The following is a 25,686-nucleotide window of genomic DNA, read 5'->3' as shown; positions in this document are numbered from 1 at the left end:
TGTTAGTTAGAGCATTTGATGATGACTGAATGAATGAGGGCCACACAGGAAAAGTCCACATACTATGACTTTTTTAATGACATTTTTATGACACACACAATAACAATCTATAGTGATAGCCTACATAACACCCAAACTACATTCTAGTTTTCCACTTTTCCATACATTTGAATATTGTAATTAAGAAAATGTTGGACTGCAAAGTGCTGTTTGAGAATTGTGAGAAAAAAAAACGTAAGATGGACCTTCCTCCTCAACACTAAATCGCAAAATAATAGTTCAACATGTACAGTAATATTCTTTACTGTTATGCCCCACATACCTTCATAAAATGTTTCTACTGCAAAATTGTTTTATTAGAAGGGCAACGTGCTCCAAGACATGTCCTGCGACCTCTCCTCTTACTATTTCTGACATGAACATTCTTCAAATATGTACTTTTATTTTCAAAGTGAAGTAAATGAGCACTGCCTTACCAGAACACTTTAATGATTTTTATTTTTAATACTCAGGTTAATTTTTATCCAACTAGACAAATCAATAACCTGTAACACTTTACTTGAAGGTATCTACATAAGGGTGACATGACACTGTCATAACTATGACATGACACTGTCAACATTATGTAAACGTTTATGACTGCTGTCATTAAGTGTCATTCAGTTTTTGTAATGTCAAGCTGACATTGTTTGGGTTGACATTAAATTAGTTTGGGATGTCTTTATAATGACAACTTGACATTAACATAAAGACATCTTCTGGTAATGTCACTTTGATTAATGTCAAGTTGTCATAATCAAGACAACCCAAACAATGCTGACATTGTTTGGGTTGTCTTGATTATGACAACTTGACATTAATTAAAGTGACATTAGCAGAAGTTGTCTTTGTCATGACAAGTTGACATTAAATTAGTTTGGGATGTCCTTATCATGACAACTTGACATTAACATAAAGACATCTTCTGGTAATGTCACTTTGATTAATGTCAAGTTGTCATAATCAAGACAACCCAAACAATGTCAACTTGTCATTGCAAAAACCGACTGACACTTAATGGCAGCAGTCATAAACGTTTATGACATGTACATAATGTTTATGACAAGTTCATGACAGGTTCATGACCGTGTCATGTCACAGTTATGACAGTTGATCATGTCACTTATGTGCTTATGTAGTTACCTTCAAGTAAAGTGTTACCCAATAACCTTTACCTACCGATACATTGTGCACCAAGATCACAGTATTCATGAGATACTGTGGAGCCCAGCTGACTCTATGTCCTTGTCCCAGTACAAAAGGAAACTTAAAGGTGGGTTAATGACAAAAAGATTTGGAGCTGTATAAATCATCATTGTGCTATGTGGCTGCTGTGTTTCTGCATAGTGTTGATGTCTTTGGTGTTCTGTTTATTTCTCCTTAGTGGTGTTGATTGTGTTGACATTTTACTTTGCATCATGTTGTAGCTTTAAATCTAAACATATTTTATTCCTCCCTTTAGGTGAGGTACCATGGAAATCCCTTTCTGGGTTCTACTTCACCTGCACATGTTGTATTATCTTTATTTAACCATTTAACCAGGAAGTCCCATTAAGATTGACAATCTCTTTTACACGAGAGACCTAGCCAAGGTGGCAGCCAATCAGAACACATTTAGAATGCAGAACACATTCAGTTTTTATCATTTTATTTACTTTCCTCTGTTCTTTGTATCTAAATGTACAAATAAACTTAAACTTAACTAGGACCCTCACACTTTGTGTCTTTGCCATAACACTGTACTGACACCACTAAGTTTTTGATTATTGAAATATGCCATTAAAGTTTATATGTGAATATAAATATAAATATATATATACATATATATGTATTTCAATACAAAATATTACATAAACCATATACTCAGTGACGTTCATGAGCCAGAACCGATATAGTGCGCGGTCCCTTTAAGAGATACAAAACAATCGTTTACTTCCGGTATGCTAATGCTAGCGCTAACATGAATCTACTTCGAGACTCAAATGAAGTATAAAATAAATGGTTTAAATAATATATGAAAGTGCTGCTGACACAGGAGACAGTGAGGGTGTCGTGAAGTTGTTTTTTCCTTTATCCCCGAGTGTTTCGCGGTGTCATTATGATGGCAGGGAGAAAAAGAAAGATGCTAGCATCGACAGTAGCATCAGCATTAGCAGCACCTGAACAAACAGTACACAAACATAATAATCGGACGAATTTGACACTAAATGTTTCACCTGCCGAGCTGAAGAAGAAGTGTGAACCTGCCCAAAGTGCAGAGACGGAGAGGAGCCATTATTTCAGCAGGACTGACCTGCAGCACAGACTGGGAGAGGATTTCTTCAACCAACCCTGCATCAGTTTGGCAAAAGCATTCCTCGGCAAGGTAAGACTGCTGCTCCATTGAGTCATCTGTCAGTTCAGTCTCCTCAGCTCTTCATTGTAACACTGTAGCATTGTGTTTCCATAGCTATAGCCTTGGGAAAAAAATCCAAAATGCATTCACATACTTGTCTTTCAGTGTAACACTGCAACCGAAGATTATACTATGCTTAATTAATCAATCATTTGGTTTGTAAAGGGTGTGCAAATAGTGAAATATGCCCACTACAAGTTCACAGAGGCCACAGTCACATCTTCACGTCTGGTTAAGTAGGATCATCAGTCCATAACCAAAAGATATTAAATCTACCATCACAGAAGGCTTTAATAAAAGAAAATGTTCACATTTAACAAGATTGTTTTTTTTTTTGCCATTTTGGCTTTAGGTTATCAAAAGTGTTGCCAATTAATATTCTGTTGATCATTTAATCCTAAAACATGACATTATTTCACCTGAAGAGGGATTGCCTTGTTTTATTTCCTCATATATGTCTGTCTTGAAACTTCCTTGTTGTTGTTGTTTTGTGTTTTTAAATTAATATATATAATCTGTCATGCTCCTTGTCCCTGCAGGTGTTGGTCCGCAGGTGTGCAGATGGCCCTGAGCTGCGAGGGAGAATAGTGGAAACTGAAGCCTACCTGGGAGGGGAGGACAAAGCCTCTCACTCAGCAGGAGGCAAACGCACTGAAAGGAACACAGCCATGTTCATGAAGCCCGGCACAATCTATGTGTATCCAATTTATGGCATCTACCTCTGCATGAACGTGTCTAGTGAAGGTAAAAAGCATTACCCACTGAAGATGTGATTGTGATGAATGCATGCATACAAAGAATTTTTTGTTTTGTTTAATATGCCACATTAAATCATACAGTAGTGTTTTTATGGTTGGTGGGTAAAGGGCCAAAGGAAGGAGACAGAGTGGAGCCTTGCTGACTGATGCATATTGTGTGCTGTCTTCCCAGGGGAGGGTGCTGCCGTGCTGCTGCGCTCCCTCGAGCCCCTGCAGGGTCAGCCCGTCATGAGGCAGCTGAGGGCAGCCAGACGCAAAGAGGGAGCCCGGCAACTGAAGGACAAAGAGCTCTGCAACGGGCCTTCAAAGCTGTGCCAGGCTCTAAATATACCCCGCTGTTTCGACCGACGAGACCTCGCCTCGGATGGAGAAGTGTGGCTGGAGAGGGACCCTGACACAAATCCTGTAGAACCTCATGATATAGTATCAGCACCACGCATTGGGATTGAGTCCCACGGGGAATGGGCCAAGAAGCCCTGGCGGTTTTATCTTCGCGGGCACCCCTGTGTTAGCGTCGTGAATAAAGAGGCAGAGAGACAGTCTGTGTCTGGAAATGTAATGAACAATTTAGGTCCCTCCGATGTGCAGTCTGACACAGGACAGCACAATGTCAGAAGGACTTAACAGGAGTATTCCTGAAACTACTGTGCCATCTGTTTTCTTTGTGCACCATTTAGGCTGTATAAAAACTTAAGACAGTCAAGATGGTAGAATAACCTCCACTGTCTAAATTACAATCTGCATAAATTAAACAAAATGTTTATCATCCATTTTGTAATCTGCATCTTACAGTGACTGTGTTTATGGTACTGATGCAAAACTGTATTGGAGAGCGATAAATTAGAACTTCAGACAGCTAAATTTATCAAAGAAATCAATTCTCAAATGACCACACTTATTACTAAGTGTCTCTTGTTTAGGTCCTCCATGTGTGGTTTTTAATAAACATTTGTACTTGGGAAATTCTCTGCCCGGTGACTCAGTGATTTTACAGATGTTTGGAACGCTCCACTTCAGCCTGTCTGATGTTTAGAGTCTTCTTTTTTCTCGCCGTCTTTCTCTCCCAACCCTTGGGATCCCTGAGAGGTAGCTGGAGGTCTGGAATGATCATTACTCAGTGTGCCCCTCTGTGGTCAGTGCACATGATCTAACACATCTGCGACGGGAAGATGAAGTTAAATTTGGGATGCACCAACTGTGAAATTCTGGGCCGACAACGATGCCAATTTTTGAAGTAACAATTTGGGCAATACTGGTGGTGTTTTGTTGCTGTTCATTTTGTTTTTGTTTTATTTATTTCCTCTTTTGCACCAGTAAAACACAGAAATCTTCTAGACTTTCCAAATGTTATCAGACCAAATGGATTAAATCCCAATCATGAAAAGTCATTTTGTGGGGGTTGTGACACCAAAAAAAATGTATCCACTGATTTACACGTCTCTTTCGTCATGTAAGTCAATGGGAATAAGCCTTTTTGGGCCATAGTGCATCACATGACAGTGTAGGCTTCAAAGCCTAGCACACTTCCTGGGATCTGGTTATAATTTACCTTCACCCAATACTCACTTTTACTGAATAGAGTTTGAACGCATCATGATGGAACTCAATCCAACCTCTGTAAGCTGTTCATTCAGCCACCAGCTGCTGATAACTAATGTTAACTTGCTCTCCCTCTCCTGATTTCAACACATAAATGTTGTTCACAATGTAGCATTATCAGGAAAACAATAGGGTGTGTTCCCCGATAGTGAGTTTTGCATGTCCTTTTGTGCCACAGACATCCCGGGGAAGATATCTGGTCGCCCCAAACACATTTTCTACTTTCCCCAGGATGATGGGACGTCATTAGTGTTGAGCCCTGCTTTTCAGCCTGCACAAAACTGATGTGACAGAGCAGAAAAACATAAGCCACCGCCATCTGTGAATGTCATCTTGCACAACAGGTCAACAAGGTGAACATGGGTCGGTATCTGTTGGGCCAATAAATTGGTGCACCCATAAGTTAAGCCTACACTACATCCATCTTCCCAATATTCAAAGTAAGCACTTGAGACATTTCTGATAAGTACAAAATAATTTAATATTGTAAACAAACATTTGGCTCATAAAGGAAAAAAACACTTTGTACATTTCATAAATCTGCGCTCATTAAACCGTCACTGTGTCAGTTCATTTTAAATCACTGTCGAGCAATAGCACTTAGCTGTGAGCACAGCGGGCCATTAACTGCTTTCAGGCTGACATCTCTTCCAGTCGGTGAGAGCTGATACCGTCTCTGTGCCGCTACTCCATGGGTGACTGGAAGATTGAAATAATCGGGTCCTCGTGGTTGGTCACCACAAGGACACTACGGAACTTGTCAAACAGTGTCTTGAGCTGCGAGCGCCTCATGTTCTCATTGTACATAATCTCCTCCAGGTGGTGATGTCCCCGGAAATAGTGCAGCAGCCTGGAAGACATCAACAAAACGGGCAGACAAAATGTTTTGGGAGCTGAAGATTCATTGAATCATTAGCTGTGTAAATCAACCATGGGGCAGATTTTTCCTTACTGTGCAGTAGGCAGCACACAACACTGATTGCTGCATTGGGAAGCTTTCTAGACATTTCCTATTTTAAACATGCGCTCAACTAACAGCTGGCAAATGATCTCAACTCTCCCGCCAATATTTTCCAATTAGATTTCCCAATATTCTGCGAATGCAATTAAAGGACTTTATTTTCCAAACCAATGCACAAATGTCTTCTTATTTCCTGAGAGACAAAGCATTAACAGTGATTTATAACATTATGAATCATTGGGTGACTCACTAAAACGCATCCCATCTGTTAAGGCGCCTTTAGGCTGTGCAATAACAGCAATCGTGGAAGTTTATTGCAAATCACACAGTGTGAGACGGGTCTACTAAAATCTTGGTCTCAGTGTGAGACCGCTCAATGGATTGACAGCTCCCACGATTGTCAATGTTCGTCCCAGACAGCCCAAATTGCACAGTGTAAATGCGCCTTTAGTTAGACTGTTTAAAAGCAAACGGCAATGGAAAACTGAGACACAATTAAAGGTATATTATGCAGTAAAGCCACGTTTCCACCCAACATACCACTCTCAGTATAGCAAGCTTAAAACCAGAACGTAAACCATACAGACATGTACCTAAACTCTAGATCTGTTTAATGTTTCCACCACAGACAGAACGCTTTAAATGCTCCAGGTGCTCTACAGCTCCAACCTCCCCTTCGCGTGGTGCCCAAGCCGCACCCAAACAAAGCAAAATAAGAAGAAAGTAAGAAAATACAGGCAGAGAGCAGAGTCTCTGCAGATACATATACCACCACACACTACTACCATGTCCTAAGTGATGAATGACAGGGATAACTTCTGTATGAGTCCATCTATTGTGTTATTTTTCTTGGGAAATTCCTGCATAGTATACCTTTAATGCACTGACAAAAAAGCAAAGAAGATGTACTAGACTTCTGTCTTAATTACCTGGCAAACAGCCGCAGATCCTCTGGATTCTGTGCAGCAGGGATGTTAAGAATAACCTGCCTCTCATGCTCTGACAGGCTGGCGAGCAGCGTCTCTGTCATCCTCTTGTTGAGCGGAGAGTCACCACCAGGTAGTAGCTCTGCACTGGAGTTGTCCATACTGGGACTGGTGAGGGTCATGTCATCACTGCTGGCTACACACAGGATGCAAGAAGATGATCATAGATTATCTACTAGCCTGTTTTTACTCTAAGAGCTGAGCAGAGGAGAGAGCTGAGTGAGGACATACTTGGGGAGCCGAAGCTGAGGGCGCTAGGGGTGCTGAGACTGCGGCCTCCTACTCGGGCGGCCAGCGGAGGGTCTTCATCCCTCATCCCGGGCTCATCTTCGCTGGGCGGTACCAACAGGCAGACGTAAGTGTGCAGCTGGATCAGCAGGCGGCGCTGGAGCATCCACACCACCATCTGGATCAGCTGGGCCTGGTCAGGAGCAGAGCGGCAAACTGCATCACGGCCGAGCGCATGTCCCCAACCGGGTCAAACGTTTTAAATCAGCCATGGGTACCATACGAGCTCAGAATAGAGCCAAAAGAAAGAGCCCTGGCTCTGATCTTGTTCTCATGAAAAATGGAGGCTACAGAAGCTAGAGCTTATGTCACTTTGCCATTTATAATTCAGCGCTGACGCTCAAGCAGGTATGCCAAAACAAGACGAAACGGAGGAGAACACCAGATGGTTCTGCGCTTACAATACAGTATCTAAATTTACAGGAACAAGCCTACATGTGCGAGGGATTTACAAGGATACTCTAATCTCACGCTTGTTTCATTTGTGCAAAAATGTCTGATTTTTTCACAATGTCACGGCCAATGATTCTGCAGTCTAAACATTTTATATATAACTAGAAACCTTCTTTTCATAATTACATTTTTCTGAAGTAAGTTTACTTTGAAAAATAAAGTGAACTGTGAAGGTGTTTTCTTGTCTGAGCTTTTCATCAATCAATCAATGTTTGTTTTGTTGACCCTAAAAATAAAATGAATGACGGAATGAATGTACAATCATCCTACCTCCTGTGCAGGAGCTTCCAGGGGGTTTCTGAACTCAGCCAGTGAGACAGGAAGTGAGAACTTGGCTAACATGGAGGGTAGATCGTGACCAGGAAACTGTTGTGCAAACTGTTGAGCCAATGGTGAGTATCTATCCAGGGAAAGATGGTAGACATTATTCTACAACAGTGAGCTTTTCCATTAACACAGCTTTTTTTTTTAAACTCATGGTCCACAATGTTGTAAAAGAACGGCTATTTAAAGTTTAAGGTATACAGAAGAAAGTGCTGCCAATGGCCCGATTCCATTCTTTCATGACACATTTTGAGGTGATTTACAAGTGCAAATCTGACTTTGAAGCAATACCATGGATGGGTGCTCAGCAATATTATGGCTCATTGGCTCTACAGTAATGGCTACATCCCGTCACGGACACTCACAGGCAGATGTTGGCATGAGGAGACAGCATGTAGACGTTGTTCTCACACAGCGGGTAGATGATGATCGCTTTGCCCCAGTAAACCAAGTGAGCAGCAATTTGAAAGATCTGAAAGGGAAAATTATTTGCAAGTTATGTTAATGATGTGAAATAAAATGCTTACAACTGAAGACAATGATAGAAGGAAGATATAAGAAGTTCTTGTACCACTTGGACTTAAGTGATATTAGATCTGCTTCGAATGTACATACTGCATTTTGTCCACTAGATGGCAGTAACAGTAACCTTTTAATAGAGCTCATGCTTACAATATTCTTGCACTTTTTGCACTGTTTTTGTCTCATTTTCCTATTTCTAATAGTTCAGCTACAGGGATCATGATCTTCCTGATGTTAAACATACTCTAATGACACTCATTACCTTTCATATCTTTAATTTAAATGATAAAGATTTTAAAATACAAAACGATTACAATCACAACTCTTAATTTGTGATTGAGCTTAATAACTTATGTAGTTATTAATAATTTAAGTGCTTCAAATTTTAAAATAAGTGCTTTTTGAGATCAGAGAACATGTGTTTTTAAATGCCGTAGTGATGTGGCTGGTGTGACTGTCCCCCACCTGAAGTAAAGCCAGGTCAGCATCCTGTGCGAGCTGCTGCAGGTTTTTCACCGCCGAGCATGTTTTGATGAGGCGCACCATCGCGGGCGAGCAGTCCAGAGGCAGCTGGCTCAGCAGTTCCTTCTCACTTTCCAGCAGCAGCAGGGCATGATAGGGTCTGGAGGGTTAAACAACATATGATACAGCTGCTGAATCAACAGAGAAACTACTGTGGAATCCTCTTCAGCATGAGTCTGCACAACAGAGCAGCTATGTATCTGAGAGGACGGACTGACCACTCCGATTAATTAAGAATAAAATCAGAGTAAGTGCTTGAATGCACTTGAACTTATTTCACCTTTGTATATTTTGTGCAGCTTTAAAAGACAGAGATACATGCAGGGATAGATGTTGCTCACAACTCTGATGTCAGTATGCTGAAGTACCAGTACGTGGCAGTATGGTCCACACAAAACTTCTGCTGGTTTCTTCAGATCATTTAAATAATACCTGTACCTTTAGCTGTTAAAGACACACAACTACTGTGACATAACAAACTGACAATAAATTAGACTCTCAGTTTCAAGGTTTGGAGACTTCTTGTTATTCAGGTTGACCTGTGGGTCAACAGTTGGGCTGCACGATGTGAGGCAAATATGTGACATAATAATGATGTAACTTGCAACAAACAGATATTAAAGTGTACTCAGCTCTGCCTTTCTGTTGCTTTCAGTATGTTACTAAAACACAACAAAATGTTTGATTATTAAATGAAAGATAAATTATATCTGACATTGTTTTACTGGACAAACTGAACACTGAACTGTACACGAAGGGCACAAAAAATGACTAACATTTAAATGCAGTTTTCTACTGATTCTCTCTTCCAACTACCAAATCCCTGAGTGCAATATTGCAGTCTTTCACAATGTGTTTATTCCACAAGTTGACATTGTAATGATGATTAAAACAAACAAACAACTGTAACAATTCTGTGTTACTCAGTTGTCGTATACAGGCCTGTGCAGGCTGGCTGACTTAATGCAGGTGCAATGCAACTTATGCAGCTTTGGGTATTCTACCTCTCATATTCTGAGCTGACAATTACAGACTCATTTTGCAGTTTTGAACGACCTGCAGCCAAATCAAATGCACAAATTAACACGATGCTGCTTTAAGGTTTCATTCAGAAATAAATTAATTAAGAATGGATGAGTTTAAATGAACAAAAGAGTACAGAGGGAACAATCTCTCCTCAACAGATGCTGTATTTCTGTGCATAAAAGAAGGAAACTACATTAGCAACTAATATAAATACTATGAATTTCTTGAGTGGTACATTAAAATGTGGCAATTTTATATGTAATAACTGAATATCAATAATACTTTCTACATTAGAGCTGCAGAAGTTAGTTGATTCATCAATTAGTTGATGCAAAGAAAATTAATCGCCAGCTGTGTTGATAATTGATTAATTGTTTCAGTCATTTTTCAAGCAAAATTGTCAAACATTTGCTGGTTCTAGCTTCTTACATTTAACAATTTGCAGCTTTTCTTCATCATTTATGATAATTAATGATGTATGACGGAGTAAATGTGTGGTAGTCTTTGGGTTTTGGACCACTGGTTGCACAAAAGAAGCAATGTGAAGACTTTTTATAGACTAAACAACTGATTAATTGTGAGAGCATCTGTGGTCAGTTATGATAGGCAACTTTCAGTATCACACTCCACAACTGCTGATTGAGTGTAATTCTAAAAAGCCAAATACAATAATGTAGGGATGTTTTAATGTGTGCATAAAAAGTGAAAACACACCTTATAGCCTTGAGGCTGCGCTCTAGCGCCTCAGGGGGGATGTAGTTGCCGCCAATCCTGTGGATCTTGTGTGGTAAACAGAAGCTCACCTCAAGCCAGGAGTTAATATGTAGTCGCACCACGCCGGTCGTGCAAAGGCTGCAAAAACATACATATCAGCATCAGGAAAGAAAGAAAAGGAAGAAAAGAAATACCAAAACAAAAATGATAATGTATAATGTGCTTCATCACACACCTGTCATAAGCCTCCTTCAGGTCTCTGGCTAGTTTACATTTAGGAAGAATCTGTCTAAATGGGGACTGGGGGCTTCCATCCGCTTAGATCAGGACGAACAGAGAACACTGTCAGAATACACTTTCATATCTCAATTATAATATATGTTGACGACATCCTGACAGGCCACGTGGTACTATAATAAACATGCCATTACATGCTATGAATTTGAAATTATGTTAATCCTGAGGGTGCGATATGTGTGTCTCTCACTGTCTGTCACAGTGGTGATCTCATCCTGGACAGCCAACATCAGTTTGGCCTCTCTGGTCAAATACTGGCAGCGGCGCTCTTCATGCTGCAGGGCTATGGCGATACGTCGTGACAAGTTGTGCATGCAGCTGATTACAGACGGGTCAGCGTTCGCCTGTAGGAGCCAAAAATGAGAGTGTTGTTATTTTGGCAGAAACATGTTGGTAATATGCATACAGCTCACTGCATTTACAACATCTGCGCTTTAATTTGTGGCTCAATTCATGTCAATCGTTACCAGCCGGTTAACTGTTAAAGGGGTGAGCCTTTAATATAAAAATGACCTTTGAGCTTTTACAGATCTCAGCGTGCAAGTCACTTAGAGATGAATGAAACTTTACAAGACTGTAACACATCATCTAAAAGATACTTGTGCTAAATATCTAAGTGCATGTTTAATAAAGAATGCTAATCTTATTTGTTTATGTGGCTTATATCAAAAGTCAGATATATAGTTTATGAGTTTCAACTGTTCAATCACTTGTAATGCAATGCAAAATAATAATCCAGTAATAACTCCTATTAATCTAAAGCTTATTGTTCAGTTTTTATTGAGCCTGTGCCACAAAGGTTTCGCCTCACCTCTGGTATTTTGGAACATTAGTGGTGGTGCTGTATTGCATTATACTGAGAGGTATTTATAATATTCTGTTCTCCTGTGGACAATATACAATAGATAAATATAAATATATAATCGTAGTCACTGGCAAACAGCATGTCTTGGCACTGTTAAGTAGATCAGATGCCCTCATTGCCCTCATGTTCTTGGGTAAATATAAAAACATTATGGATATGGAAAATAATATAAAATTTGAATTGTTAAATGGTAAAATATACTTGGTCTCATATATATATAAATTCCAAGGGTATAACTACTGCAGTTTCTTGGGCGTATAGCATCAACACAACATGACTAAGCACTTCTTGCCCCGTGCCAGCTGTACTGGTGCTTACTGGGTACAGTGACTCAGCATGGGCAGGAACAGGCTGCACCTCATTGGGCAGCATGATTAAGCAGAATACATTGGCCCTACTCCCTCTGAGTTCCCATGTTGTCATAGATAGAGCATACAGGAATATTATCACTCAAACACACCCCTGCCACTCACAGTGCTCACTGATTAAAGGAACACAAAATATACCCACCCACAGCCAGCTGGCTTAATGTACCATGATTAAAAATTAAAAAACATACACATTTGTAATGTTCTAACATTTATACACAACTTGTTTCAGCTAGTAGAGCAAAAAAGCGAAACAATTACAATACAAAACCTAAATTATGAATGGTGTGTCATACCCGTAGTGCAAACACCACATTAAACAGGATCATCGTGGGCATTTCTCTCTTAGGTGAGGGATCTGTCTTTGAAACCTGCACAGAAAAGATAGATAAAATAAACATTTATAAAAGAATTATAGCAGGGAGCTTTCTTTATGATATAGCAAAACTTAATTCAAAGCGTAAATTCACAAATATAAAAAAAAAGCTGCACAAGCACCACTTTATGCAACAAAATGCAATAATAACTGCAGAAAATTAACCCTTCAAACCTAGAATATATATTTTTATTAAGACTGTGTCAGAGAAGTGTTGATTGAGCTCTACAATAATAAATGTGAAGTGTAAGTTGTTCCTGTTATTCACACATAAACACCTTATTATATGATATATTATTGGACTGCACTGTTTTTGTCATTTTCTTTATCACTTTTAAATAAAGTCACCCTGGCAACACAGCAATGAAGCCTCACACCAAAAAACAGTCAGCAGGGGGCACTGCTGATGTTAGACTGCTCACATAGGGGATCATAGTGACATGTGAAATGACCTTACACAGGGCCCCAGACTGCATTTTGCAACCACTTTTAGAGTCAGATATATATATAATATTTTTCACCACTACTTGCTCGTGTGCGACCCGCATATTTGCAGGCTTTTTTTTCCCTCAGAGCAGGAGCCTGCAGCAGGCTGTGGTCACGTCGGTGGCTGAATCCACATATCTACCCTCTGGACTGGCAGACTGAGCCCTCGCGGACGTCAGTTGAACGAAGTGTGACATATTTGCTGTTGTCATGTGGAGTCTGCCAGGGCAGAGACTGCAAACTGCTGATAGACAGCCCTCAACTATACTACAAGTTCAACTTTTTTTGCTGTCATTTTAATATATATGTCATATAAGCTGATGAACAGTGCCTATTCATCTGTTCCTGCAGATAATAAGATATGGATCCCACATGTAGCCTTTTTTGTTTTAACAAAAATGTATTAATATATCTACATAATAGGCTACACGTGTTAAAAAACAGAAATGTGTGTAAATAAGGACAGGACTATAACTCAATAAATTGGGCATTACTGATATTAGAAACAATGTTTTTTGCCTATTACACTACACAGCCTGATAGGCCACTAAAATAAAATAGGTTTTCAGTCCCTCTACAGCCTATACGACATATTTCCAGTTAACCCTTTGAAACCTGAGTAAATTGGTTAGGTTTCTTTCAAAAACATGTGAAGAAGGCAAAAAGCAACAGGAAAAAAAAAGACCCAAAAATTAGCAAGAAATAAATTAGTAAACAAAAAATTAAAGTTAAAAACAAAGGATATGACCTGGAAAAAGATGTTTTAAAAAAAATAATAATTCTGGAACAGAATTTTAAATATATAATAATTATTAATATACGTTTTCTTTGTTTTGTCTTTTTTCCTCAGTTTTTCAAAAATAATTTTCTTTGTCTAATAATTTTTTGCCATTTCTGGAATATTCCTTACCAAGTTGTTCACTGCCATTTTCCCCCATGTTTTTGAGAAAAATTGCATTAACTTGCTCAGGGTTTAAAGGTTTGAATACTTGTTAAAGGCGTCTGACAGCAGCACAAGAAAAGTGTTGTCACTCCAGGTTTCAAAGGGTTAATTATGATAGACTGATTTATGAAAATGCTTTGCTTTTATACATTTTTCTCAAACAGGCACTCTGTCTACTCTCGTATTGATTAATTTTCTAATTACACATTCTCTGATCAATAACACTGGAGTCTGTAACACTGGTGCAATAGCTATATCCGATCATGCTCCTGTTGATCTTGTGGTCACAACTGGCAACAAGGAAGAGAGAACCCAAACATGGAGAATGAACACCAGCTTTCTACAGGACAAAAGCCTCAAAAATCATATTTAATTGTGTTTCCGAAACAAACGAAGACAGTGCTCGTCGATAAAGTTCAGGGGAGTCTTAATTCGACAAAATTAATTAAATTAATATAGTGTAGGAGTAGTGGTTCCAGTTGTTAATACAATTTAGTAATAACTAATAAGTAACGTAAGTAGCTACAAATTACAGGTGTACTCTGAACATCTCACATGCAGACTATGGATAGACATTATAATTTACAAATGTTCCCATAACATCTTACATGCAGGCTACTGCTACTGGCGGCGACAGACGATTGTTGTGTCAAGCGACTCCACATTGCATTGCATATTTTTCTGAATTTATGAACAATTCTGTCAAAATCAGCAGGGGCAGTCACATAGAAACAGCTGATGCAGCATGTAGGCACACGCACCAGCTACGTCACCTAATGTTATCCCCACGTGGGGCAAACATGGCCAGAAAGAATATATTTATTCCAACCAGAGAGACACGATCAGAGTAAGCACTGACATGGTTATAAGGGGCAAATAGTTTACTACAGAACTTATCTTTACACCCACTCAAAAATTCCTACTGATAAGGCCAGTCTCCTCCACTTGAGGTGGCTACGTGAGGCATTTTAGTCTGACTGGGCAAGTTTAGTTGATTCAAAACACGCCCAAAACACACATTAAACATGGCTTAACAGAGACAATTTCAAACACAATTACACAAATAAGCTTCACTATAACTCGCAGCATGCACAGACAAACACTTGTTTTTATCTGGACACATTTTCCAAACAAATACAACATGCTAACGTTATTAGCACAAGCCAATGGCATTTTACATTGTATAAATTAGCCTAGCAACTAGCGGAGATTTCCTCTGCTCATATGAAGCCAGAATAAATCCCGAAGTATAATCCCTGAAGGATAAATTACACACAAGACTTAAAATGCTATTTTGTGGAGGCTTTACTGTCTTCACAATTTATTGTTTCTTATCTGTGAAATTAAAGTAAATAAAAGCTTCATTTCCACTGAGGGCAATGGGTTCAGCCTACAAAAATAAACAGGAGGTCTGCATAGCTGCGATGTGTAGTTACATTTCTGGGGAGGTGCACATCAGGCTATGGCGTAGGCTACGGCGTAGGTTACGGTGTAGTATAAATTCTGGAACTTTAGCTCACATCAAGAATGACTTTACATGTTTTCAGTAGGATCCCAAATAACTTCTTACCTGGATGATGGGAGGATGCTGCAGGAGAGTAGGGTGACCCACAAATCGAACATTGTCTATCTTCAGTTCAAACTTCTTCCCGCACATGTCTGATTTGGTGGCCAGGATGGTGGCGAGGATGATGTCGGAGAACCTTGAAGAAGGAGGAACAGCCTCGGTAAGAAAAGTGTGCGGGGTGGGATGAGGGATGAGAGGTGACAGCACAGAAAACAGCTGGGACAAGTCAGAGAGTTTAAATTAGCTGTTTGTTTTACATTTTCGACATTCCTGTCTACGAGAGGGGTTGCGTTAATCAGATGCCTCTGCCTGTAATGTAACAGTACGAATAAAAAAAGCTTGTGTGGCTACTGGAGAGGAGAAAAGAGGAGGAGGCCTCCTTGCAGAAACAGTGAAGTCGCTGTATGAATGAAGAATGTGAAAGACACATGCTGGTTTGACTTAAGTAACTCATGCTGCAATCAAGGGGATAAAAATCAAGGCGTTAACTTCAAGACAAAAATTAAACACACTATAGACTTACCTTGAAACACAATTTAAAAAGAATGTGTAGTTATTGTAGTTTGCATTTGATTTATATTTCGTTTTGTAATGCTGACTCTATATGCTAGAGGTAATATAATCAATGGGAATTAAAACTTTAATTAGATTTTTTAAACTTGGATTTTTCTTTTCTTTTTTTTTTTAAACGGCATACAGTACAGAGGAAAGCAAAACAGAAATCCTGAATTAACCAAAGCACTGATTCACTGGATCTGGTACTGATAGTTTACAAGGATTTCACTGAGATTAGGGTTGGGGATCCATATAGGACACAAAATAGGAAAGAAGGGGATAAAAAAAGACAGGGGTGATCTAAGCGAAGGAAAGGTGGTTTAGAATGATTTGGTCTTACCCTGCTACCAACTGTTCGTCAGTTAGCGGAGATTGTTCTCTGAAATGGGAATTGGGCCATAAAAAAGAAGAAAAAAAGCAAACAAAAGGGAAAATGCAACACACAGTCGGGCTGAATGCATAAAAATGGACATCAAAACAACCCAAACAAACATGTGATAACGTGATGTGAGAATGCTGGTCTGCATGTTGATTCAAGCCAATTACCAGGTTACCCTGACTTAGCCTGAATGTCATTAACATATGCCAGCTGATATAACTGAGTGGGCTTATGTGCCAACTAAACACTGTCATAAGGGAAACTAAAAATGTTCACAATGTACTCAAAAAGACACAGTGAAGCTACTTTCTGCATACCCGACCAGCCACTTAAAGGAATACCCAAAATGATCATTTGCCAATACTACTTTGAATTTGTGAGGACTTTGGGGAGTTATGAAGACATCTTCTCTGTACTGGAGTTAAAAAAGAGTATATTGGCTACTGGGGGAGGCTGATAGACGGTGAACAGACTAAACTCAGTCAAATAATGTACAACTTTTTGCTCAGCCTGCATAATACGGGTGTGTATGTGTCACCATGGGTCTTACAGGTTAAACAGATATTGGATGAATGTGGCTTGTCTCACCTCTGGTTCACACAAAAGTGTAAGAATTTAAACTGGAGACATATCTGTTGCATGAAAACCAAAAGTACAGACAGGCTATTTGTAATTTTAGAGTAAATAACACCAGAATTCCTACAGCTGCTGGAAGATATAAAGGGCTGGACAGTAACCAGAGGATCTGCAGCGCTGTGATGATAATTGTCAGAATGTGAGCTTAATGACTTACAGAGAAAAGTATTTGCCAAAGTATTATTTAAACTGTCCATCTATCTTTAAGTTAATTTTGTTATTACAACCAGATAAGCCAAAAGTAATTTGGAAACTAGGAGCTTTTTGAGAAATGTCCTTCCTTTGTCTAAGTTTAATAGTTTTATGTTTTATTATTGCGTGTAATGTTTGTACTCCATACTATGTGATATGGTCGTGAGTCAAATAAATGCAATAAATGAAATGAAAACGGTATATTCCAAGTCTCCCATAAACAGTGCAGGCGTGCTACTTGTCCGTGTGTGAGAATGTTTATGAAAAAGTGTTTTAGGACCAGCATTTTTGGCCTCTCACCTAATCGCAAACTGAGTTTTTGGTCACTAAAATTGAGATTTGTTTGCCTTCTAAAGGGCAGTTTAGAACACACAGATACACAGTTACTGTGTATCTGTGTGGACATGCACAACAGAGTGTGTGGGATATCTCCTTAATTTCTGCATGACCATTGTTGCTTTGTATAATGAGCATGCACCAGAAACAATAACAGCAGCAGACTAACTTACCAGTTTGTTTACAAATTTTAGCACTGCTTGGACTAATGACTACTTTATACTTAATCTTAGTATTGCCGCACCACTTAATGGATGAACGGCAGTATCTCGTCCCACCAGCAGCTGGTGGGACGATTTTAATAGTGGGAGTGGAATGAAAACTTGCATGTCCAGAGCATCACTAGTATCTTAGAGTAAGCTCCTTTGTCTTTATAGCAAAGGCAAATCAATGGTGATGAGATCTCCAGTGGGTGTTCTGAAAAAGCTAATGATAGCCTGTACACTTTTAACTTAGTGACGAGGGGAGACTGTGGAAGACAGCCGACACCGACAAGCCTTGGGTGTTGTTTTTGCGTTCTAGTGTGGACAGAGATATTCTGTAAAACAAAGGTCGTGTAGACTAACTTGTTTTAAATAACGTTTTAAAAAAATATCTCTATACATGTAGACAGGGCCCTAAATAGTAAGGGAAGTATTGAGCATACAACTGGATAAATGAGACTTATACTGTGCGAGTTGTGTGAGAGTTTGTAAAAGGATGTTTAAATACATAGTTTTGCTGCTGTTAAACACAGCCTATACTACTCAAATTCATCTAAAATTTCCGCTGTGAAGAAAAGTTTTTCTATATAGTCAACATAATGTGAAGTGTGTAATTAATATGCAAATAATCATTTGGGGGGTGAAGTATTCCTTTAAGGGGAGTCGCCCAAGGTTAATAGGGTAAAATCTGTAACTAGTAGATATCACCATGAAACTTCCGCAGTTGATTACTTAGAGTAAGACAATTATTTTTTATATTACAAGTTTTCTGAATTTTATGTTTGAATATCCAAATATGTGCTGATTCCCCGAACAAAAATTTGGATATTGCATAGAGCCTGGGTCGAAATTCTTGTTTCATTTTGTTGTCATATTTAGTCAAAGATTTTACAGAGGGAATTTTGGATATCTCTTTTTATCACTCCATATATCAGAAAATACTCCCAACAGCTATAGAAAAAAATCATTTTTTGCCATGTTTTTAGGAATAAAATGTTAAATAAATTGGACTATGAATAATAAATGAACACATCCCCGTGTCAAAAACCCTTCAGAATATAGATAGGATCATAAGTGGAAAGTTTGGTGTATGAGTGGTACTGAGGTGGAGATTTCTGGAGTATGAGGAAAAAAATAATTTTGAGAAAATGGCCTTTAAGACATATATCGTAAATTGTTAAATTCCATACGTTTTTAGGTTAAAAAAATAAGACACTAGTGTAAAATTTTTAACTAACAGATGTATTTATCCCCTGCTGATAAATTACATTAAGACATTTTTTTTTGTATCATAAGTTTTCTCAAATTTTAGGGTTAAAGGGTCACTAAACCTATTTTCAAAATTCAAATGTTATTTCTTTGGTCCAAGACAGTCCAACAATGTTAGTAAACATGAACAACTCTCTTCCAAATCAAAAAGCTAGAGTGCTATAAAGAAACTGTATGATGTCATAGGGTATAAAGAGTTTGGAACTGACTGAGAGCGTGCAGCGTTTTGAGCATATGGGTACATTTTCTGTTTGTGATGTTTCACATCACACGCTTAAGACACTCTGGTTTTTGGCTTTAAGAGAGAGTAGCTCATGTTCACAAATATTGATTAACTTTCCTCGGTCATGGAAATAACACATTGGAATTCTGCAAATTATGCATTGGCTAATTAAATTTGTGCTTTTGCATACATTTCCAGAACAGAAATCTAATCTTAAATAAATACCTAAATGGGTATTTTGGACGTTTTTTCCCACTGGTCTGAAAGAAGACATGTTATGGAAGCAAGTTAACTCAAATTCTCAAAACAAGTGCATGAAAAATCTATGTTTTCACCTGTGGTGTCTCACCTTAAATACTGAAAATCACTTAATATTGGCTTTTATAAAACTGTTACCTTATGACTTCAACCTATCTCATACTTCATTCTCAAAGCTCTTTGTGCTGTTTACAGTTCTGTATCCCAGTCCAACCTCACTACAGGGTCATATAAGGTTGTAGTCTTTTCTCAGATAAGCCTGTTTGATGTGCAGTCTGCGGACCAAAAACCAAGTTGCGCCAGCTTTATCTGCATGGTGAGCTGAACTGATAAATAAAGACCTTAAATTATCTGCTCCTTACAGCCTTGTGACCAACGTAATTTCAGCCAACCAACAACTGACCAGCATTACCATCCATAAGGTGGAACCAATGATGAAAACTAAATGCTGTTGGAAAAAGGTTTTCTGTCTAATATTATCATTTTGTTTTTATTTTTATTAACAGACATCAACAACAGGGAGGATTTCAAATTATGTCCATGTTTCCATGCTTTGGGAAACTCTCCTGTTTTTACAATTCTTGGTTATTTTATAGTGTCTATTTGTGGCTACATTATAGTTTTTTTTTTAACATATTTGTGTTTGTTATCTTATCAACAGTTTCTTATCCCAACATTCATGTTTAACTTAAAAGGAGTTTGATGTGGTTTAACTTCTTTACTCCGTATTTAACTTCTTTATTATGAGCCCCATTTTCTGACTACCGGAGCCAACAAAAAATATAGTCATCTGAATGGGAGGTTTGTTTTTTGTACCAGCTGAATTAAGCAAGCATATTCAAACAGCAGCTGCTGCTATGACAAATTTCAAAGGACATTTAGACACATGGTGAGGGGATAGCTTTGGGTTTTGGAGCACTACCAATACAGCATTTTCATTCATTCATTCATTTATTAGCCGTAACCACTTATCCTGTTAAGGGTCGCCACGGGACTGAAACCTATCCCAGGGCCAACACATGGAGACAGACAACTATTCATGCTCATTTTCACACCTACGGGCAATTTCGGCTGAATCCAAATGTCCACTCTCTGGACTTGCAGACTGTGACGAGTTCAACGTCATCACGTAAAGTCGTGATGAGGGCAGAGACCGCACACCGCTGACAGACAGCCCTCGAGACTGTTTTACGCGTTGCCATGAAAACATTTGAGCAATGATTACAACCATTGTAACTGCTGTCTGCTGAACTGTCCCTGCAGATAATAAAATTTAAATCCCATGTAAAGGGTTATTCTGTGAGTGAACAAAATAAATTTCTGTACAACATATAGACTGCAGACATTCAAATACAAAGATGTTTGTAAGTAAGGACTGAGCTATGACTAAAGAAAATCAGGGACGCCTATTAGTTACATCAGAGGATCTTCTTTAGTTGTTTTTCTACCATTTTTTAGCCTATATATTTGGCATTGTGCAACCTATAGGGCAAGCTGCAATAACACAATGCATTTTGATTCCCCTCTGCAGCTTATATTTCTAAATATTTTTCTGTCATGATGTTGTTGAATATTATTTCTGGCCTCATGACTGAAATATTGTTTTACTAGGCTACAGTAAGTGTGTTACATAAACATAAGTTTTGTTTTTTGAGTCGGCTATTGAAAAAAATAACTACCACGTCATCTCCGTATTGCAATGAAATGTAGGCAATTAAATCAGTGAAATATGTTGAGGTCTGCACCCCAAGCGGACTCTCTGGAAGTCTGCAGAAAGTCTGCTTTGGGCCCCTTGTGGACTGGTTGAATTGTGGATTTGGACAGCCCTAAGCCCTCCCTGACTTCCTGGGCACGCGCCCAAAAAGTCTGCAAGTCTCCAAGTGTGGTGAAGTCTGGACATTTGGATTGAGCCTTAGAGTCACCAGTTATCTTAACCTGTACGTTTTAGGACTGTGAGAGGAAGCCAGAGAACCCGGAGAAAACCCACACTGACATGGGGAGAACATGCAAACTCCACACAGAAGAGCCCCAGCCAACAAGCCAATGGGTTAGAATCCAGAAAGCTCTTACTGTGCTAACCACCGTACCACTGTGCCACCCCATACAGCATTTTTAAAAGAAAATGAAGGACTTAAATGAAACTCAGCCACATGGGTTAAAATACGCATGGGCCAGCTCATTAATTCCTCTTGAAAAATACAATAAGGTTTTTGAAAAAAATAAAAAGAGATCCAATGCTAGGGAGGAAAAACCTGATAAGAGTCAGTGGTTCAAGCAGACCTTAGAATTGGCTGCGTCCACCTACAGTTACTCTATAAACTAATGTATACACCCAGTAATATCAAATGACCAGACCAGTAAAATACCTTGAGTCACCATCCTGATCTTCAAGACCATCCCCGGTTGTGTTCAGAGCATATGGACTCCGTTGTTTTGCTTGTGGACAGAAATAATAGTGTTAGCACCAACAAGAAAACACATTGGTTGAGATGTTGCCCCCTTAAGAGCCACAAAAAACAATCTTAATGTCAAACATGTCAGAGATGTGTTATAAAACTCTGCTCTTTTATTATATGAACCTATACCTTACAACTTGTTGTGGTTGAGGGCCTTTATCTCTGTTGATATAAGTCATTTGTGACCACTGTTGCTCTTTGTCAAAACCATTTCCCCATGTTTTAAAGTCATTCTTGGCCTACCATTGCCATACTAGGTATGCCTCCAACTTGTCTTATGTTGCTATGAAAACAACTTGTCAGACCTCAGACATGCTACTAGTTTGAACATATAATTCGGATAACTTTGTTTAACAGGGTGTGGACAAAATAATAAGCACACAAAAAGAGACACTATATTTAAAAGTAGCTAAACTGCAGTTTACAGTAAGCCTAGAAACAACAACAGCCTTCCACTATGCAAAACAACAGGAAATGGTTTCTTAAAAAGAAGAACAGTAGACACTAGTGGGCCTTCCCTACACATACTGACACAAATGTCATATTTGCTTTTAACTAAAAACTGTGGCTTTACAGATTACAGTGACAGTCTAATAACTGAATGCATTACAGAGGTAAAATATATTTCTGGGCTGTTGTTTGGGAGTGTATCTGTGCTGCCAGGGCCCTGTGTTTCCCAGCTTAATATCTTCTAAGTGTGACACCTTGAGGAGACCTTTATTGTGTTTTTTTCTCAGCAATGCTTTTGCCACAAATCATATGTTCAGTGTATGTGTCAGCATGTTCAAATCACCCACCTACAGCTTGCAGCCTACTACTCTTTGAGACCTTCGCCCTCAAATTTGGGGGCAAGACAGTTTTCTTGACCTTAAACGACACTAATATCCATAGTAGCTGAACAGATTTGTACCAGTCATACTGCATATGAAACGCACATCTACCTTCGCTTTCTGCTAATTCAATTGCGAAGATAGCCCTTACCAATCTCTTACAGTGTTGGTTTACATCCACAGACACCTGCTCAATTCTCAAAATTAGACTAGGCCCCCTTGGAAACATAGGACCCTGGGCACATAGGGGTGTTGTGTTATACTGTGGTTATTTATACATCAGCCCTGCCTCTTTGTGTGTGTGGTCATGTAAAAGAGAGACCATGAGGGCAGCATGTTAATTCCCTGAATAAAGAGTAACTACCGTTAGCGTTAGGACACCAACTGTAGTTCTCTGGCTAATGCTAACTTAGCTAATGCTACGCCTACCTGTCAAAGACGACGGACAGTCAGCCACTCTTTGGAAAGGGTATCGGAAAAGTAGTTTGTTCCCTCGGCTGCCAGAGCTAACCAGTATGACGCTAATAGGGCTGGTCTTGTCGCCGGTTTTGTACACGCTGTTTTGGGACTGACTGTACATGGATTTTCGGTCATCTGGTAACCCGGCTAATGGGTTGAACATCATGTTAGCATTCTAGCTAACTGTAAGCTAACCGCGACACGGTAAAGTCGGTCGCGAGCTATGGCTGTTTCCTTCGTCCGAACAGTGACCGTTAGCTTGTTGCAGGCGTATTACTGTATGGCATACACAAACACCAAACCGGGACAAAAACAGTTTAACTGGTATGAACTGGAAGGCCTGGTTTTAAAGTATCCCCTACCACACAGCCATGTAGTGCTGCCGCGATTGTTTTGTGTCACCTGGAAAAATGTCCGGCTGGAACAAAGAGTGCGGCTATAGTACCCCCCTGCTTCAGCAGGCACTGCTTCTGTCTATCTACCCATCCATCGAGCCATGGTATTGACTTAAAGGGGAACTACGCCGATTTTTAAAATTTGTACATGTTATTCCTATGGTCTAAGACAGTCCATAAATATTAGTAAACATGAACAACTCTCTCCCAGACTCAAATTTGGGATGCCATACGGCATTTCTGAAGTCTGGCCTGAGGGGCAATCGTAGCCTGCGGACTGCCCACTTGTATAGTATTTTTTCCATTCATCTCAAGATGGCAGGACTATCATACAGTTTAACATGCAAAACTTTAACAAGTTTTCATCAACAACTGGCAAACAAGCAAATGAATGGTTACCAAACAGGTTACCGGTGGAAAGTAAAATACTTTTTTACTGAGTGATAAAAAGTTGACACAAATAGCTATTCAGTCAAACACTTGGCAGCAACTCAATGCATAACTGTAAACAGACATGGTCAAGACGACCTGCTGAAGCTCAACCTGAGCATCAGAATGGGGAAGAAAAATGATTTAAGTGACTTTAAACGTGGCATGGTTGTTGGGGCCAGACGGGCTGGTCTGAGTATTTCCGAAACTGCTGATCTGCTGTGATTTTCACGCACAACCATCTCTAGGGTTTACAGAGGATGGTCTGAAAAAGAGAAAATATCCAGTGAGCAGCAGGTCTCTGTGCCAAAATGCCTTATTGAGAATGGCCATACTGGTTCAAGGTGATAGAGAGGCAACAGTAACTCAAATAGCCACTCATTAGCCTACAACTAAGGTCTGCAGAAGACCATCTCTGAATGGACGACACGTCCAACCTTGAAGCAGATGGGCTACAGCAGCAGAAGACCACAACAGATGCCACTCCTGTCAGCTAACAACAGGAAACTGAGGCTACAATTCATACGGGCTCACCAAACTCGAACAGTAGAAGATTAGACAAACGTTGCCTGGTCTGATGAGTCTGGATTTCTGCTGCAACATTCAGATGGTAGGGTATAGGGTAGGGTATGGTAGGGAATTTGGTATAAACGACATGAAAGCATGGATCCATCCTGCCTTGTATCAACGGTCCAGGCTGGTGGTGGTGGTGTAATGGTGTGGGGGATATTTTCTTGGCGCACTTTGGGCCCCTTAGTACCAACTGAGTTGGTTTAAACACCTCAGCCTACCTGAGTATTGTTGCTGACCGTGTCCATCCCTTTATGACCACAGTGTACCCATCTTCTGATGGCTACTTCCAGCAGGATAACGCACCATGCCACAAAGCTCAAATCATCTCAATCTGGTTTCTTGAGCATGACAGTGAGTTCACTGTACTCCAATGGCCTCCACATAGAGCACCTTTGGGATGCAGTGGAACGGGAGGTTCGCATCATGGATGTGCAGCCGACAGATCTGCAACAATTCAAAAGATCTAAAAGATAATCATGATCAACCCTATCTGATAAACATTTTCCATGTTACATCATGTCCGCTAGATGGTACATTTGGCTGATTGTGGAGGCCTTGGTATACCACATACTGCTTTAGATATGCTTTAGGCATGTAGGCCTTGGGAAAGCTGTTTTATTCCTGTTTGTAGGGCTTTCAAAAAACAAGCTGTTAGGCAACTCCAGCTCAGTCAAAATGCTGCTGCTAGGTTCCTCACAAAAACTAGGAAATAGGACCATATTACTCCAGTTCTAAAATCCTTACACTGGTTACCTGTCACTCAGAGAATTGATTTCAAAATCTTGCTGCTTGTGTCATGATCACGCTGTGGCTCAGCACCCAACTATATCTCTGACATGCTTGTGACATATGAACCTTCTAGGACCCTGAGGATATCTGACCTTGTCTTATTCCAGAAATAAATACTCCAGATTATCTATCCTATTGTATCTACATTACTTACTGTAATAAGGCAAGAATCCCAAGAGTCATTAATTTCATACTCATATGCACCATTTTAAATG

General features: G+C 39.5%; 2 protein-coding genes across 5 annotated transcripts; one reads left to right on the top strand and one right to left on the bottom strand.

Moving 5' to 3' along the window:
- The first annotated feature begins 1,874 nt into the window (after nucleotides 1-1,874).
- On the top strand, nucleotides 1,875-4,155 carry mpg (N-methylpurine DNA glycosylase). Its single transcript, XM_033645530.2, has 3 exons — nucleotides 1,875-2,404; nucleotides 2,974-3,178; nucleotides 3,365-4,155. Exons 1-3 carry the CDS (start codon nucleotides 2,138-2,140, stop codon nucleotides 3,814-3,816), a joined length of 924 nt encoding a protein of 307 aa, XP_033501421.2. The 5' UTR covers nucleotides 1,875-2,137; the 3' UTR covers nucleotides 3,817-4,155.
- A 1,092-nt stretch (nucleotides 4,156-5,247) lies between these two features.
- Nucleotides 5,248-23,701, bottom strand: nprl3 (NPR3-like, GATOR1 complex subunit). 4 transcript variants are annotated; one of them, XM_078161271.1, is made up of 14 exons: nucleotides 22,794-23,701; nucleotides 21,907-21,976; nucleotides 16,385-16,423; nucleotides 15,493-15,625; nucleotides 12,414-12,488; nucleotides 11,075-11,228; nucleotides 10,823-10,904; nucleotides 10,588-10,725; nucleotides 8,791-8,947; nucleotides 8,169-8,275; nucleotides 7,750-7,879; nucleotides 6,970-7,159; nucleotides 6,682-6,874; nucleotides 5,248-5,641 (listed from the first exon to the last, which is right to left on the bottom strand). In XM_078161271.1, the coding sequence occupies exons 1-14, from the start codon at nucleotides 23,053-23,055 to the stop codon at nucleotides 5,476-5,478; spliced, it is 1,896 nt and encodes a 631-aa protein (XP_078017397.1). In that variant the 5' UTR covers nucleotides 23,056-23,701; the 3' UTR covers nucleotides 5,248-5,475. The 4 variants fall into 4 exon arrangements, with proteins under 4 accessions (XP_078017397.1, XP_078017398.1, XP_033501079.2 ...); XM_078161272.1 differs by having other exon boundaries at nucleotides 23,256-23,701; XM_033645188.2 differs by lacking the exon at nucleotides 16,385-16,423.
- Between the last annotated feature and the right edge of the window lie 1,985 nt (nucleotides 23,702-25,686).

Source organism: Epinephelus lanceolatus, chromosome 18 (genome assembly GCF_041903045.1).
Source record: "Epinephelus lanceolatus isolate andai-2023 chromosome 18, ASM4190304v1, whole genome shotgun sequence".
NCBI classification, from domain to species: Eukaryota; Metazoa; Chordata; class Actinopteri; order Perciformes; family Serranidae; genus Epinephelus; species Epinephelus lanceolatus.
This window is presented reverse-complemented; position numbering and strand designations above follow the sequence as displayed.

Excerpts from the sequence above, each read along its gene's own strand:
- nprl3 (XM_078161271.1), bottom strand. The coding sequence starts at position 23,055 with ATGTTTCCAAGGGGGCCTAGTCTAATTTTGAGAATTGAGCAGGTGTCT. Across the intron at positions 12,489-15,492 it reads AGCATCCTCCCATCATCCAG|GTTTCAAAGACAGATCCCTC; the intron begins GTAAGAAGTTAT and ends TTTTCTGTGCAG. Across the intron at positions 6,875-6,969 it reads CCTCAGCTTCGGCTCCCCAA|CCAGCAGTGATGACATGACC; the intron begins GTATGTCCTCAC and ends TCCTGTGTGTAG.
- mpg (XM_033645530.2), top strand. The coding sequence starts at position 2,138 with ATGATGGCAGGGAGAAAAAGAAAGATGCTAGCATCGACAGTAGCATCA. Across the intron at positions 2,405-2,973 it reads CAAAAGCATTCCTCGGCAAG|GTGTTGGTCCGCAGGTGTGC; the intron begins GTAAGACTGCTG and ends TTGTCCCTGCAG. Across the intron at positions 3,179-3,364 it reads CATGAACGTGTCTAGTGAAG|GGGAGGGTGCTGCCGTGCTG; the intron begins GTAAAAAGCATT and ends CTGTCTTCCCAG.